The 14,280-nt window shown below is 41.4% G+C and overlaps 1 protein-coding gene across 3 annotated transcripts in view; it reads right to left on the minus strand.

Annotated features, from left to right (window-relative positions):
• Positions 1-2,736: 2,736 nt before the first annotated feature.
• Positions 2,737-14,280, minus strand: part of LOC120484926 (interferon-induced very large GTPase 1-like) — a 117,374-nt gene continuing 105,830 nt past the window's right edge. For all 3 annotated transcript variants that reach the window (XM_089126232.1, XM_089126233.1, XM_089126231.1), the window contains one exon: positions 2,737-7,464. In XM_089126232.1, the coding sequence (XP_088982358.1) occupies positions 2,843-7,464 (4,622 nt within the window). In that variant the 3' untranslated portion in view covers positions 2,737-2,842. The remainder of the gene's footprint in view (positions 7,465-14,280) is intronic.

Consider the following 14,280-nt stretch of genomic DNA (forward strand, 5'->3'; position numbering starts at 1 on the left):
CATTTATTACAAGTCAGTGTCACAATGAAATCAAGCTGGACCATTTTTATTTTCTTATGGAATGTTGTAGTGCTCATTATAAATGACTTATTTGTGCACATTATATTATTATTATTATTAATAATAAAATATGTCCTTGTAATCTTCAATAAAAAACAATGTCCCCTTCCACTCAATGGCATCTCTTCTCTGATGACTGTGTATTTTGGCACATGGGCTGGACAATGAATGAGGTTGTTTAATAGCCAGACAAATTTCAAGCCCTCCTAGTATACAGTAATAAAGTACTGTATTTAATTAGGAATATTCGTTTCAATTTAATTCATAGTTAATGTTAAAATGCTTTATACAAATAGTGAGTTAGATGTCCTTCCATTGACTCTATATCTTCCGTTTCCAGCTCTGGCTCAAACATAATATGGTTGAATTCCGTAGGTCGCGGCCAGGTCGGGTCATTTTGGAATGATATGCTGAAGTTACCTGCGGTGTCAAGCCCCCTCCTTCCTGCCACCAATCAATGCGCCCCTCATTTGATTTACATGATTTATCTGTCAATCAGATGCATGTAAAAGTGTAGTTCGTTCTTATAGCAACAGTGGGCTCCCAGCACATTTTCGGTAGGCTACAACGAAAAAAAGACCATTTAATTTAACATGTTAACCATACCCCATTTTTTATTTTATGTTTTTTTACTGGGAATTTTTTATTCATACTGTTTTATTGTTTTTCATACCCTTTTTATCGGACCTCTTAATTAACCTTCTTTGCTTTCAATTATGAATGATTCAAATCAAAACATTCAAATGATCTTACCTGGACTTTTCAAAACTACTGTAGTAATACAAAAATTGCTCTTGACATCAGAGAAAGCTAGTAGTCTATATGTGGAGCACTTTTATCATTGATGGATGCACTTTTTTGGGCTTCAAATTTTCTCCAGTCATTCACTGCCATTATAAAGTTTGGAAGAGACAGGCCATTTTTTTAACTCAGATTGTATTCGACTGAAAGCAGAAAGTCATATCTTCTAAGGTGACTTGAGGGACAGTAAATCGTGGGCTAATTTTCATTTTAGGGTGAAATCCCTTTAAAGTCATACATCATTCTTTTGAAAATACCTGATAGTTGGATAAACACAGATATATTATAGCTATAATGTGTGTGTGAATCCATGTTTCATCTGTCAAAACATCACTATTTGCATGTTATTACATCCATATAAGGCATTGAAATGTGTAAGTTGAATACTTCTATGCATCAGTACTGGGCCTTTAGTATGAATGAAACAGATGAGATGAGAGTGTTTAGCGCTCCATTTCGCTATCATCTCCCCATTTTGGGTAAAAATAGAAAAATACTAAAGTACTTTGTAACGTAGTTACTTGAGTACTTTTTAAGCAAAAGTAAGTACAATTTGTCAGTACTCTTTCCACCACTACTCTGGGAGTTGGAAGGGGTGTGTCGCGATTCTGCCTTCTCACACACATTTCGGTTTCATGTTGCATCAGCCATCATTTCTACTAAAGAAAATGACAAAAAATAGTAATGCACAGTAACTTGGATGAGTAACTTTTGTCTGATTACTGGTTTGGAAATAGTAACGTGTTAGATTACTTGTTACTGAAAAAAAGTGTTCCAATTAGAGTAACGCGTTACCGGCATGACTGATCCCGGGTTCATTAGATATAAATAATTATACTTGATAATTTAACAGCTTATTTCAAATAATACAAACTATTATTCACTATTTTATTTATCGTGTAATACAGTATATTCTGGTGTATTAAATTAAAATACTTATACATGATAATTTTACATCTAATTTGTTAAGTTCAACACATGTTTAAATTTACTTTAAAATACATAATAAATATAACATCTTATTTCATTTAATCACTATTTTGTGTTTTATTCAAGCACGATGCTTTTCATTTCTTAAAACCATTTTGCGACATTTCATCTGCTCAGAAAGATTTAAGACTCTAGCGAGATGCATAAAGACCTCCTCATTAATTCAACACATGTTTAAACTCACTTTAAAATAGTTAATAAATTTAACATCTTATTTAATTTTTTTATATGCTTTTATTTGTCATCAATGCTGTTTCTTGAAACTCATTTGTTTCATTATCCCCCCACAGACATTATGGACGATAGATCCATCTGAAAATCATATCCAACAAAGATCCTCTGTTCATAATTTCATCGTTCTGTGAACATTATCATGCTATAATGAAACAACCCCTAAAAAAACATTCCCATCAGTTACACCAAGCAAATTGTCATCATAAACACACCGGAACCACGCTGGGCCAAAAGGTTACAAACCACCTAAACCCCTCCCATGGTTATATCATGTCACAAAACCATAAATCATTTTTGACACTCTGTACCTTATAAACACTACTACTACACAACCACTCACAACAGAGATACATTCACAACACAAACCAAAATCAAATTCACAATCACAAATGAAGCTCAGAAAAACACCTCAGTACAGTACATTAAAACATGTCAAACATTTGAAAGAAAATTTGTACTAAAATAAGATGTCATTAATGTTAACAAAACAAAAGAATTCATGCATGTATAGCCAAAATAATTATTTGTCAGTAAAAGTATACCACAACATTCGAATTAGTACTATAGGTTTACATAATGAAACACATTGTTATTTTATTGGACTAAAACACTTAGCTTAGTTAAATTATTTTTCATGTTTTCTGATTACAAGGCAAGACCAAATGTATTGAGCTTTTTTGTATAATGGCACTCATGCAGTAGTCAGAATATGCTGTTTTCTTAGCATTATACCAAACTGATTTAAACAGAGAGGTAGTTAATTGATGTTTAGGCTTTTCTCTGCATCTGCCTTTGTGATTTTTACCCAGGGTATTTCTGCAGGCTTTGCATTGTACTTCTCTGCAAACTGCTCATTGAATTTTAACATCACATATTTCCAGTATGCTGAGGCCTCTATGCTGGGGTCTGGATCGATTTGCCAGTCTGGATAGATTTTGCCGTATTCTTTATATGGATGCCACTGATCCTTGGTGTCTTCGCACTTAAAGCTTGAGTTGCTGTGTACTGAACAAGAGCAGATGTCGGTCACTAGTTTTTCAGAATCATCAAATCTGTAGCGGCCGAGACCTTCTGGTCTGTGGATTGAGGCAAAGTGTTTAGTGTGTTTGTCTCCTCCAGCCTCACATGGTGCTTTACAGAATGGACACTGTTTCCCACAGCCATGTACTCGTTTGAAAAGCACATCCTGTGGTTTGGTTGGAAGATTATCTATTTTGCTTTGAAAATCTCTTGCTTGGAAACGCGCTTTCAGTGATGTATCCATGTCCACTGCAGAACATTGAAGGCATTCAGCAAATCTTTTTAGATTTGCATTGTTCAGTGTGCTGACTTTGTCCACTGCATCCTTGGGAATAACAAGCCTTTTTTCAAGTTTATTACAAAAGTTCTCAATAAATCCCTTGATGTCATTTATCTTTGGGTCTTGACCTGCCTCTTCAATGGCCTGTTTAATTTCACTGATGACTTCATTGAAGATATTCTCCTCCAATGTGAACATTCTGTTCTCTTCTGAAAAGTGCTTTTTGATTTTGTCCAAAATAAAGGCTTTAACAAACTTTTTATATGATGAGATGAAATTCAAATATTTTTCAAATTTAGATTCATCAAGAAGATTTTTCAAGATTGAAATCTGAAATGTTGTCCTTGATCCGAAAATTGCTGAGTTTTCACCAGTCACCATCTTGTCTGCCATTTTCATGCCCAAGTTCTCTGAAATATATCTTTCCAAGGCAGGTTTTAGGCAGTTACTCATGAAGTCATCAGCTTTCCTCTGACACTGGTCTTGTTCACGGTAAAGGTCAATGAAGTCAGAGCGGTATGTTTGTTTAAAGTTCTCCAAGGTTGTTTGTGGGTTGTTTTCATCGATGAACTGATTGTGAATCTCTTGAAATTCTCTACTTGCAAAGCCACATATGTGCAGTTTAAGGGACAGCTCAAAATCTTCCTTTAGCTTAAGATCTTCATTATCCTTAAGATTCTCATCAATCATGTTAAGAATTCTCCTGATGTATGTGTCATCATAATCATCATTACATTCCCTCTTTGCTTTAACAAATTCATGACAATCCCTGATAAGGTTGTCTGACATCTCTTGAACCCTCTTGATCTTCTGAGCAGAGAAAAATTTCAATATGGTGCTCAATAACCCGTCATTTTTGACAACAAAGTCTCCATGGCCATGACTGTTTAAATCTTTCACTTTGTCTAAGCTTTGAGCCATTGAACTTCCTCTAGATTTAAGACTCATCCTCAAATGAAGAAGAACTTTTGTCTTGATATCTTGTTGTTTGAGCCCTGTGCCTGCCAGTGTCCTAACAGTCTCGTTCCACATTTTTTCAAATGCTTCATCCAGCTTATCATCTGACATGTCTGAATCATTCTTACGACAGTCTTTCAGCAAGTTTAGCACTTTCTTCTCCATTGTGTCCATGTATGTCTTTTTGATTACTTCCACTTTGATCATTCCATTTCGACGTGAAACTGCTGCATCTAGTTTGATTAAGACAGAATTTGATAGTTCCTTCTTCAAAGACGTGGCAGAGTTTATAAAGTCTTGTCGATATTTTTCCACCAGTTCAACATGACCTTCTCTTTGTTGATAGTATGATTTGATCTTGTCATTAATTTCATCCTGTCCTTTTGAAAGCTCAAATTCTGCTTCTTGCAGTAAATGACAATGAACAACTTCAATGGTGCACTTCTCAGAGTTTTCAAATTTTCCATGGTTTAAGATCTTGGTTTCAGCTTCTAACGCCCATGTGTGCATTTGCTTTCTCAGTGTCCAGTCCCATCCGTTGTACTCTGTGCACAGTTTCATGTATGCATCTGCCACCAGACTATTCCTGAAACTGAAGATGAATTTCTCAAATTTCACAGCAGTCCACAAGTCTTTGGTCCATTTAAGAAATTCATTGATGTTGTAGGACTTGTCATGTCTGAAGATTTCCATTATATGTTTTTTGAGAGCATACACAGACTCACTATAGCCAATACTCACTGGTGCCATTGGGGGGTTTCCATGCCACAAACCAGGGATGTAGTGGTCACCCGTCTCAGTGTCATAGTTCATTACATCTGTAAATTTGCTGAATTCTGGTTTGTTCTCCATTTTGGCAGCAGCTTGTGTCATTTCATCCAGCTGTTCCAACAGAAATTTACGGTCTCTCATGTTTGAATCATGAGCTGAGACATCAGCAACATTCTGGTGTACAAACAAACATTTGTGTTTCTTACCTATCTCCTTCATCCTGAGAAAGGCATGAACAATGATCTGTAAAATGTCTTTCATCTCTGTTGAATTCTCCATGGCAATGTTGACAATTGTTACATCACTCAGTCCAACAACAAGAGTTGCCAACTCATTGTCATGTTCATAGCTGTTGTCCAGTTGTGCGAGCTCAGGGGATTTCAGTCCTTCGGTGTCAATTATCACTATATAATCGCAATTGAGTTCTGCTTGGCGATCATCTGCTACTTTAATGAGCTGCATAAAGGCTCCCCTGGTGCACCTTCCACTGCTTACTGCAAACTGAACTCCAAACATGGTGTTCAGCAGCGTTGACTTTCCTGAACTCTGGACGCCCAAAACTGTGACAACCTTAATCCTGTTTTTGGACTCCACCAGTGTGTTTAATTCAGAAAACACACCAGAAAGCCATTTTTCAGGAATATTTGAAGAATCTCCATCCACTAGTTCAAGTGAAAATCCATCCAATAGTAGTTCAGCACAGAGTCTAGGTAAGTGCTCCAGCTGTTTTCGGGAAGGTGAATCTTCTGGAAGCGAGACTGCAGCCTCGTAAAGCTGGCTCATCTCTCGAATAAAGTGCTCCACTCCTAAAGAACTGTGTGAAATCTTTTTATCAAGCTCAGCAATTTCTGCCTTGTTTCCACAAACATCTTTACATTTCTGTTTGTACTGTTCTCTGAGTTGAGGCAGTATTTCATGGGATCGATTCTCTAGAGCGATTCTCAACCATTTTAAGAAGTAGGCCCTTTCTGGTGTTGATATTGCACTGATGAAGCAGCTCATAGTAACAGATATGTCTTTCCTGCATTGCTCTTCTCTGAGTTTCTTTTTCTGCATGTGAAGTTCATTTTTGTAGTCATCAATCTTCTTATCATCAATGTTCTTCAGTCGGCATTCCTCCTTCTCTAACTTGGCCAGTTTCATCAAGATCTCTCCTTGCAAGGGCAGTTCCTCCTTCTTGAACTGCACTATATCCTCTATTTTTGATGTGATTTTGTCTGCACTTTTTTTTGCACGCTGACATTCTTTACCATCCTCATCCACCAGGATTCCCAGCTTTCGTGCAATCTCAGCTAAACGAACAACTGAGGTTTTTTTATTGTTGTTATTAATTGTTTCTTGCAACTTGCTCTGAATTTTGTCAACAAAGTCTGCGTCATTATGCTTGGCTTTAAAGATGAAATTGCTTTTCTTCAGCTTGAGCTTGTTGACAGTAGCTTTTATGCTGTTGTTGTTGGAGTCTCCCACAAAAAATAGCTGAGGCGTAGGTTTTTGACTGGACACTGAAATGAACTGTGTATCTAAAAACTGTGATTCAAAGAACACAAACACAGCAGTTGAAGCCTCACAAAGAAAAGAGTACTGTGTTTCAAACTTCTGGATGTCACCTCTTAAGTTTGCAATCGCTATTGGCTCAGGAAAGACATCAATGTTTTCATTTCCACAAGGAAGATACCAGGCCATCTCAACCAATCCATTTGATATTTCTTTCTTGATGTTTCCACAAGCCATGTTGAAGTGCAAAAAGGTATCGGTGTACTGCTGTGAATTGCTGAACAGTTTATTCAGAATTTCTGATTTGGAAATGTTGCCCCTGCCAAGTCTCACAAAAGACACTAACGGTAGGTCTGAGAGAACCACCCTTTCTTCAACAAAAGCACTTAAATCTGACAGTTTGTGTGGTCTGTATTTTTTCACAATATCTCTCATTGCCCAAAGCATAAGCATGATCTGATTGTTATCACTGTTTGGAAGCAGCAGAGGAATCGCAAACTGACACATGGACATTTTCATGATCATTTCCTGTTGAAGAAAAGTGTCAGAACAAAGGAAAAGAGAAATCAAAACGTCTAAAGGGTTTACTGACTGAGAACAGTCTGAATCAGCACCAGCCTGATCATCATCCCACTCTGAATCTTCTGCCTCATCTGATGAGGAACACTTAACACTCCTCGCTGTCCTTTGTAGCAACATCAATCTCTTCAAGAACAGCCATGGCAGATCTGAAAGGCATTGGACAGGCACATCTGTCACACTGTTCTTGTTGATCTGCAGCACTGTGTGTAGCGTGAGTTTCTTGCCGTACCACTCTGCCAAACCCAAATTTTCCAGGAATTTTGTAATGTTGTTTCCTGTAAATGAGAACACAATAAGTTGCTTCCAGTTGTCCCATCTGCTTGATTTAGGAGCAATTCCATTCTCCCCCCAAATAATATAATAAAATGATGTTTTATTTATTTATTTATTTATTACAGCAGTAAATACTGTAATACAACAATAGAACAATTATCTGCATTAGAAACAATGAGCAAAGTATAAATTATTTTTCTAAGAAAAAATCAACAATTAAGGCAACAGGATTACAACTTTATATTGGCCAATATGACAGTTTTGGGGACTTTGGATTGTTAGTTTTGCATCAGCATTTCCTCAGAGCTCGGACTTAATAATTATCATCATGAAGCTTTGGTAGCTATGAGTTTCTTTCATGGCATGATTTATTTTATTAAAACAGAAACTCTTGAAAGATAGTTGTGATTTGACGTGACATAAGTGCAGCCCTGCTAGTAGACACCGTGCCCCTTAATCATGAAGATTATTTTTCCTTTATATCGGCCACGCACACTCACAAACTGACTGAGTGCTGTGTTGATGTGTGTGTGCATGCGACCAGTCACGTGTGATGATTGTTTTGACAAAAATCTGGATGTCATATTTGGCGCGCATATCCTCGCGCAGCTGCACTATGGCAAGCCGTTTTAACTTTTAATCATTCGCAGGATATGAATTCTTGATATAAACAATGCCATTTTTTGATATCAACAATTAAATTCTTGATATCAAAAAAAATGGCATTGTTGATATCAAGAATTTAATTGTTGATATCAAGAATTGAATTACTGATATCTGTAATTGTATTTTCACAAGTGAAATATCACCATCGGCTGGCAAGCCGTTTTAGCTTTTATTCATCTCCAGGATATAGATTCTTGATATCAACAATTACATTCTTGATATCAACAATTACATTTTTTGATATCAAGAATTTAATTATTGATATCAACAATTAAATTCTTGATATCGACATTTTTGATATCAAGAATTAAATTTTTGATATCAAGAATTTAATTGTTGATATCAATAATTTAATTGTTGAATTGTTGAAAAATGGTGACGCAAAAGTGTGTGAAATTCAATAGTAGTATGCACTTCAGGCGGCTAGGAGTGCATACTACAACAACACCAAGTCCATGGCCTGCGTACAACCTTCACTGTCAAGCAGACTTTTGCGTTTTTACTGTTTACACGGGAACCCGGCGGTGGAGCGTTTTTAAGATTTCCACTCTGGAGGGTGGTTTCACTTTTTTGCGTTTTTAAGCCTCAAAAACGCCGTCGCCGAGTAAACGAAAGGCACATCCGATAAAATATTTTTACGCTTTCACCCGGAATCGTTCTCGTGTAAACGGGGCCTGAGAAGTGCACATGCAAAACAAAAATGGTCGATTACCAATCAGTGGCCAATTTCAAACTACAATAAATGTTTTTCAACCATTTTTTCAACAGACATGCTAAAATCATGAAGGCCCACCCCTAAACCAAGCCCCCAGTAGATTAGAGCAAATCGGGTTGAAAATGCCCATTGTGGTTTAAACGCCCCACTGACTGAGAAACGCCCACTAGTGTTCTGCAGAGATACATGCCTGAATGATCTTGTGCTCATCAACTACAAATCACCGTTAGTTAAATGTCACTGTCTTCGCCCATGTGTGCTGTTGGCTTTCATCAACATTTCAATGCTGATCCAACATACTTTAAACTCCAACAAATCCAACAAATGTCAATCTCAACCAAAATGATGGTTTGGATCAAAACTCAACATTGAATTAATGTTACCATGCTATCTGGGCTTCCAGAATCTCCACAAATTCAACACCGGATTCAACAAGAAACTGTTACTAAAACATGAAGCAGTTCCAACTTTAAAACCAGAGGCAGCAGTTGTTGGGCCACAACCTGTAAGTAGGCTAAGACTTAAACATTTTAAATGTATTTGCATGTATAATTCCAGACATAGCCTTGTGTTTTATATTTTATTTTTCAAATGCCAGCGCTGGCTTTATAGCCACTAGGCTACTAGTTATGCTATTTTGTGTCTACGACAAACGCGTACAAACATTATGGACCTGAATTTTGTATAAGTACTAATGTTTTAAACGTATTTTTCATGTATATATGCTTTATGACGTTGTTTTCGATTTGATCAAGAACGTAAACTAATGCAAACGCTGTTTGATTATAACATTAGTAGCCAGTCAGTGTTGCCAGTCATGCTATTGTGTTAAACAAGGGTTCTCAAGTTTTATCAAAAGCTTGGAGTGAGATCACATGCGGTTAGGGGAGGAGCCCAAATGAAGCCCCGCCCCATCTCCACCCCCTAATTTTACTCATTATTCATAATTAACCAACACAAATTGAAATGATAACAATTGGTAAATCTCATAAATGACAGAGCAATTGACCCTTCGCTAAGCCACGCCCGAAAACCGCCACTGGCCAATCATGTCTTAGCAACCGTAACTATGCGCGGGAGGTCTGGTAAGCTTTCGAACGAGGGAACATGCTGAAGCATTGTGCGTATGGATTGTGCAAATCTGATACCGGTATACTAAAAGTTTGGACGGGGGAGAGGAATTATTTTCCTTCCAGAAAATCTAAAAGCCAAGGGGAAAATGATTGGCGTGATCTAGCATCTATGTGCGAGACCCAGTCACAACTACTGGTAAATGTCGACATGCTTAACAAAAACACCCATTGCTTGGAAATATTGACGGTTCTTTGGTCATAATGATAACGTAAAATAAGACGATTAAAGAGACAAGACAACAACTTTATTAACTGTCTTTTGGACCTTGAACCATCCGGTTCCCATTGAAAAATCCTGGAATGTTTTCATCAAAAACCTAAATTTCTTTTCGACTGAGGAAAGAAAGACATGGACATCTTGGATGACATGGGGGTGAGTAAATTATCAGCAAAAGTTTTTTCAAAAGTGAACTAATCCTTTAAGTCAACGGCGTTCATAAACACGCTGAAAGGCGTGATAGCATGCCAAAAATGGAAATACGAATTGGCGTGTCATACACACGCTACTTCATGAGATCAGTCTGAAAAATATAACAATCAGTTTGGAAAAGTTTGCTCCAATCAGTTTGGAAAAACAAATCTTTTTGCATTTTGAATGTGTCTGGTCGATAAGGAACTCCCGCACACTATCGTTACTTGCACTTTTAAAATTAAGTTTATTCACACACAACGTTTCGGTCACACAACCTTCGTCAGGAGTATACAAAATGTTCAAAATCATCTCATCTCCCGGAGCTACTCAAAGAGATGGTAATCAATATTTCTCATAAAGAACTATCTGATGACCAAATTGGGATTTTATCTAAAAAAAATTTGTACCTACTAGTGGTGTTAATTGTTTTGGGCTAAAAGTGGATCTGTTCAAATGTTTTAGACAAATGAAACTACGGTACTTTTCTCCAAATCAGAGTCTGGTGCATCTAGGACACCCTTTAGACCTAAAAGTAATTTCTGCCCTAATGTGTCTAATCACACCATTAATACTTTTTGTGGTTTGGTCGAAGAAGAGGTGATGGAAACTTGTTCTTCTAGTAATAAAATTTCCCATAATCTTTCATTGAATGAGAAAAAAGCTTTGACCGAATTGATAAGTGACCCAAGTATCCTTATAAAACCAGCTGATAAAGGAGTCGCAATTGTAGTCCAAGATTAGGAAAAATACCAACACTAAATTCTTGCACAATTACAGAATATTAAGTTTTATAAAAAACTCCCTGGGGATCCTAATACCTATCGATCAGAGATATTGTCATTTTTAACAAATGCTAAAACGGAGGGTTGGATATCTCAATCGGAGTTTAAATTGAACTGCCCCTCCTTGAACTGCCACCTTAACGTGGTGGAGGGGTTTGAGTACCCGAATGACCCTAGGAGCTATGTTGTCTGGGGCTATATGCCCCTGGTAGGGTCTCCCAAGGCAAACAGGTCCTAGGTGACGGGTCAGACTAAGAGTGTTTCAACAACCCCCTTATGAGAACAGTACATTTAAGGGCCGTGACGTCGCCCGGTATGGCGCAGCCGGGGCCCCACCCTGGAGCCAGGCCCGGGGTTGGGGCTCATATGCGAGCGCCTGGTGGCCGGGCCTCTCCCCACGGGGTCCGGCCGGGCTCAGCCCGAAGGAGCAAGGTGGGGCCGCCTTCCCGTGGGCTCACCACCTGCAGGAGGAGCCGTAAGGGGCCGGTGTAGAGAGGATCGGGCGGCAGTCAAAGGCAGGGGCCTCGGCGACCCGATCCCTGGACACAGAAACTAGCCGTAGGGACATGGAACGTCACCTCGCTGGCGGGGAAGGAGCCTGAGATTGTGCGTGAGGTTGAGAGGTTCCGACTAGAGATAGTCGGGATCACCTCTACGCATGGCTTGGGCTCTGGAACCACACTCCTTGAGAGAGGATGGACTCTTCACCACTCTGGAGTTGCCCATGGTGAGAGGCGACGAGCTGGTGTGGGTTTGCTAATAGCCCCCCAGCTCAGCCGCCATGTGTTGGAGTTTACCCCGGTGAACGAGAGGGTCGTTTCCCTGCGCCTACGGGTCGGGGATAGGTCTCTCACTGTCGTTTGTGCCTATGGGCCGAACGGCAGTGCAAAGTACCCAGCCTTCTTGGGGTCTCTGGGAGGAGTGCTGGAAAGTGCTCCAACTGGGGACTCCGTCCTTCTACTGGGGGACTTCAACGCTCACGTGGGCAACGACAGTGACACCTGGAGGGGCGTGATTGGGAGGAACAGCCCCCCCGACCTGAACCCGAGTGGTGTTCAGTTATTGGACTTCTGTGCTAGTTACAGTTTGTCCATAACGAACACCATGTTCAAGCATAAGGGTGTCCACCAGTGCACGTGGCACCAGGACACCCTAGGTCGTAGGTCGATGATCGACTTTGTGATCGTTTCATCTGACCTGCGGCCGTATGTCTTGGACACTCGGGTGAAGAGAGGGGCGGAGCTGTCAACTGATCACCACCTGGTGGTGAGTTGGATCCGATGGTGGGGGAGGAGGCTGGTGAGACTTGGCAGACCCAAGCGTACTGTAAGGGTTTGATGGGAACGTTTGGCCGAATCTCCTGTCAGAGAGATCTTCAACTCTCACCTCCGGCAGAGCTACGACCAGATCCCGAGGGAGGCTGGAGATATTGAGTCTGAGTGGACCATGTTCTCCACTTCCATTGTCGAAGCGGCTGCTCGGAGCTGTGGCCCTAAGGTCTCCGGTGCCTGTCGAGGCGGCAATCCTCGAACCCGGTGGTGGACACCGGAAGTAAAGGATGCCGTCAAGCTGAAGAAGGAGTCCTATCGGGCCTGGTTGGCTCGTGGGACTCCGGAGGCAGCTGACAGGTACCGGCAGGCCAAGCAGACTGCGGCCCGGGTGGTTGTGGAGGCAAAAACTCGGGCCTGGGAGGAGTTCGGTGAGGCCATGGAGAAGGACTATCGGTTGGCCTCGAAGAGATTCTGGCAAACTGTCCGGCGCCTCAGGAGGGGGAAACAGTCCCCCACCAATGCTGTTTACAGTAGGGGTGGGTGGTTGTTGACCTCAACTGGGGATGTCGTCGGGCGGTGGAAGGAATACTTCGAGGATCTCCTCAATCCCGCCGCCACGCCTTCCATTGAGGAAGCAGAGGCTGAGGGCTCAGAGGTGGACTCGTCCATCACCCTAGCTGAGGTCACAGAGGTAGTCAAGAAACTCCTCGGTGGCAAGGCACCGGGGGTGGATGAGATCCGCCCTGAATACCTCAAGTCTCTGGATGTTGTGGGGCTGTCTTGGTTGACACGCCTCTGCAGCATCGCGTGGCGGTCGGGGACAGTGCCTCTGGGATGGCAGACCGGGGTGGTGGTTCCTCTTTTTAAGAAGGGGGACCGGAGGGTGTGTTCCAACTACAGGGGGATCACACTTCTCAGCCTCCCTGGGAAAGTCTATGCCAGGGTACTGGAGAGGAGAATACGGCCGATGGTGGAACCTCGGATTCAGGAGGAACAGTGTGGTTTTCGTCCGGGCCGTGGAACACTGGACCAGCTCTATACTCTCTACAGGGTGCTGGAGGGTTCATGGGAGTTTGCCCAACCAGTCCACATGTGTTTTGTGGATTTGGAGAGGGCATTCGACTGTGTCCCCCGAGGCGGCCTGTGGAGGGTGCTCCGGGAATATGGGGTCCGGGGTCCTTTGCTAAGGGCTGTCCGGTCCCTGTATGACCGAAGCAGGAGCTTGGTTCGCATTGCCGGTAATAAGTCAGACTTCTTCCCAGTGCATGTTGGACTCCGGCAGGGCTGCCCTTTGTCGCCGGTTCTGTTCATAATTTTTATGGACAGAATTTCTAGGCGCAGCCAGGGGCCGGAGGGTGTCAGGTTTGGGGACCGCACGATTTCGTCTCTGCTTTTTGCGGATGATGTTGTCGTGTTGGCCCCTTCACACCTTGACCTTCAGCATGCACTGGGGAGGTTTGCAGCCGAGTGTGAAGCGGCTGGGATGAGAATCAGCACCTCCAAATCCGACGCCATGGTCCTCAGTCGGAAAAGGGTGGCTTGCTCACTTCAGGTTGGTGGAGAAATCCTTCCTCAAGTGGAGGAGTTTAAGTATCTTGGGGTTTTGTTCACGAGTGAGGGAAGGATGGAACGGGTGATTGACAGACGGATCGGTGCAGCTTCAGCAGTAATGCGGTCGATGTACCGGTCTGTTGTGGTGAAGAAGGAGCTGAGCCGTAAGGCAAAGCTCTCGATTTACCGGTCAATCTACGTTCCTACTCTCACCTATGGTCATGAGCTTTGGGTCATGACCGAAAGGACAAGATCCCGGATACAGGCGGCCGAAATGAGCTTTCTCCG

This window comes from Pimephales promelas, chromosome 23 (genome assembly GCF_988280905.1).
Source record: "Pimephales promelas chromosome 23, fPimPro1.hap1.1, whole genome shotgun sequence".
NCBI lineage: Eukaryota > Metazoa > Chordata > Actinopteri > Cypriniformes > Leuciscidae > Pimephales > Pimephales promelas.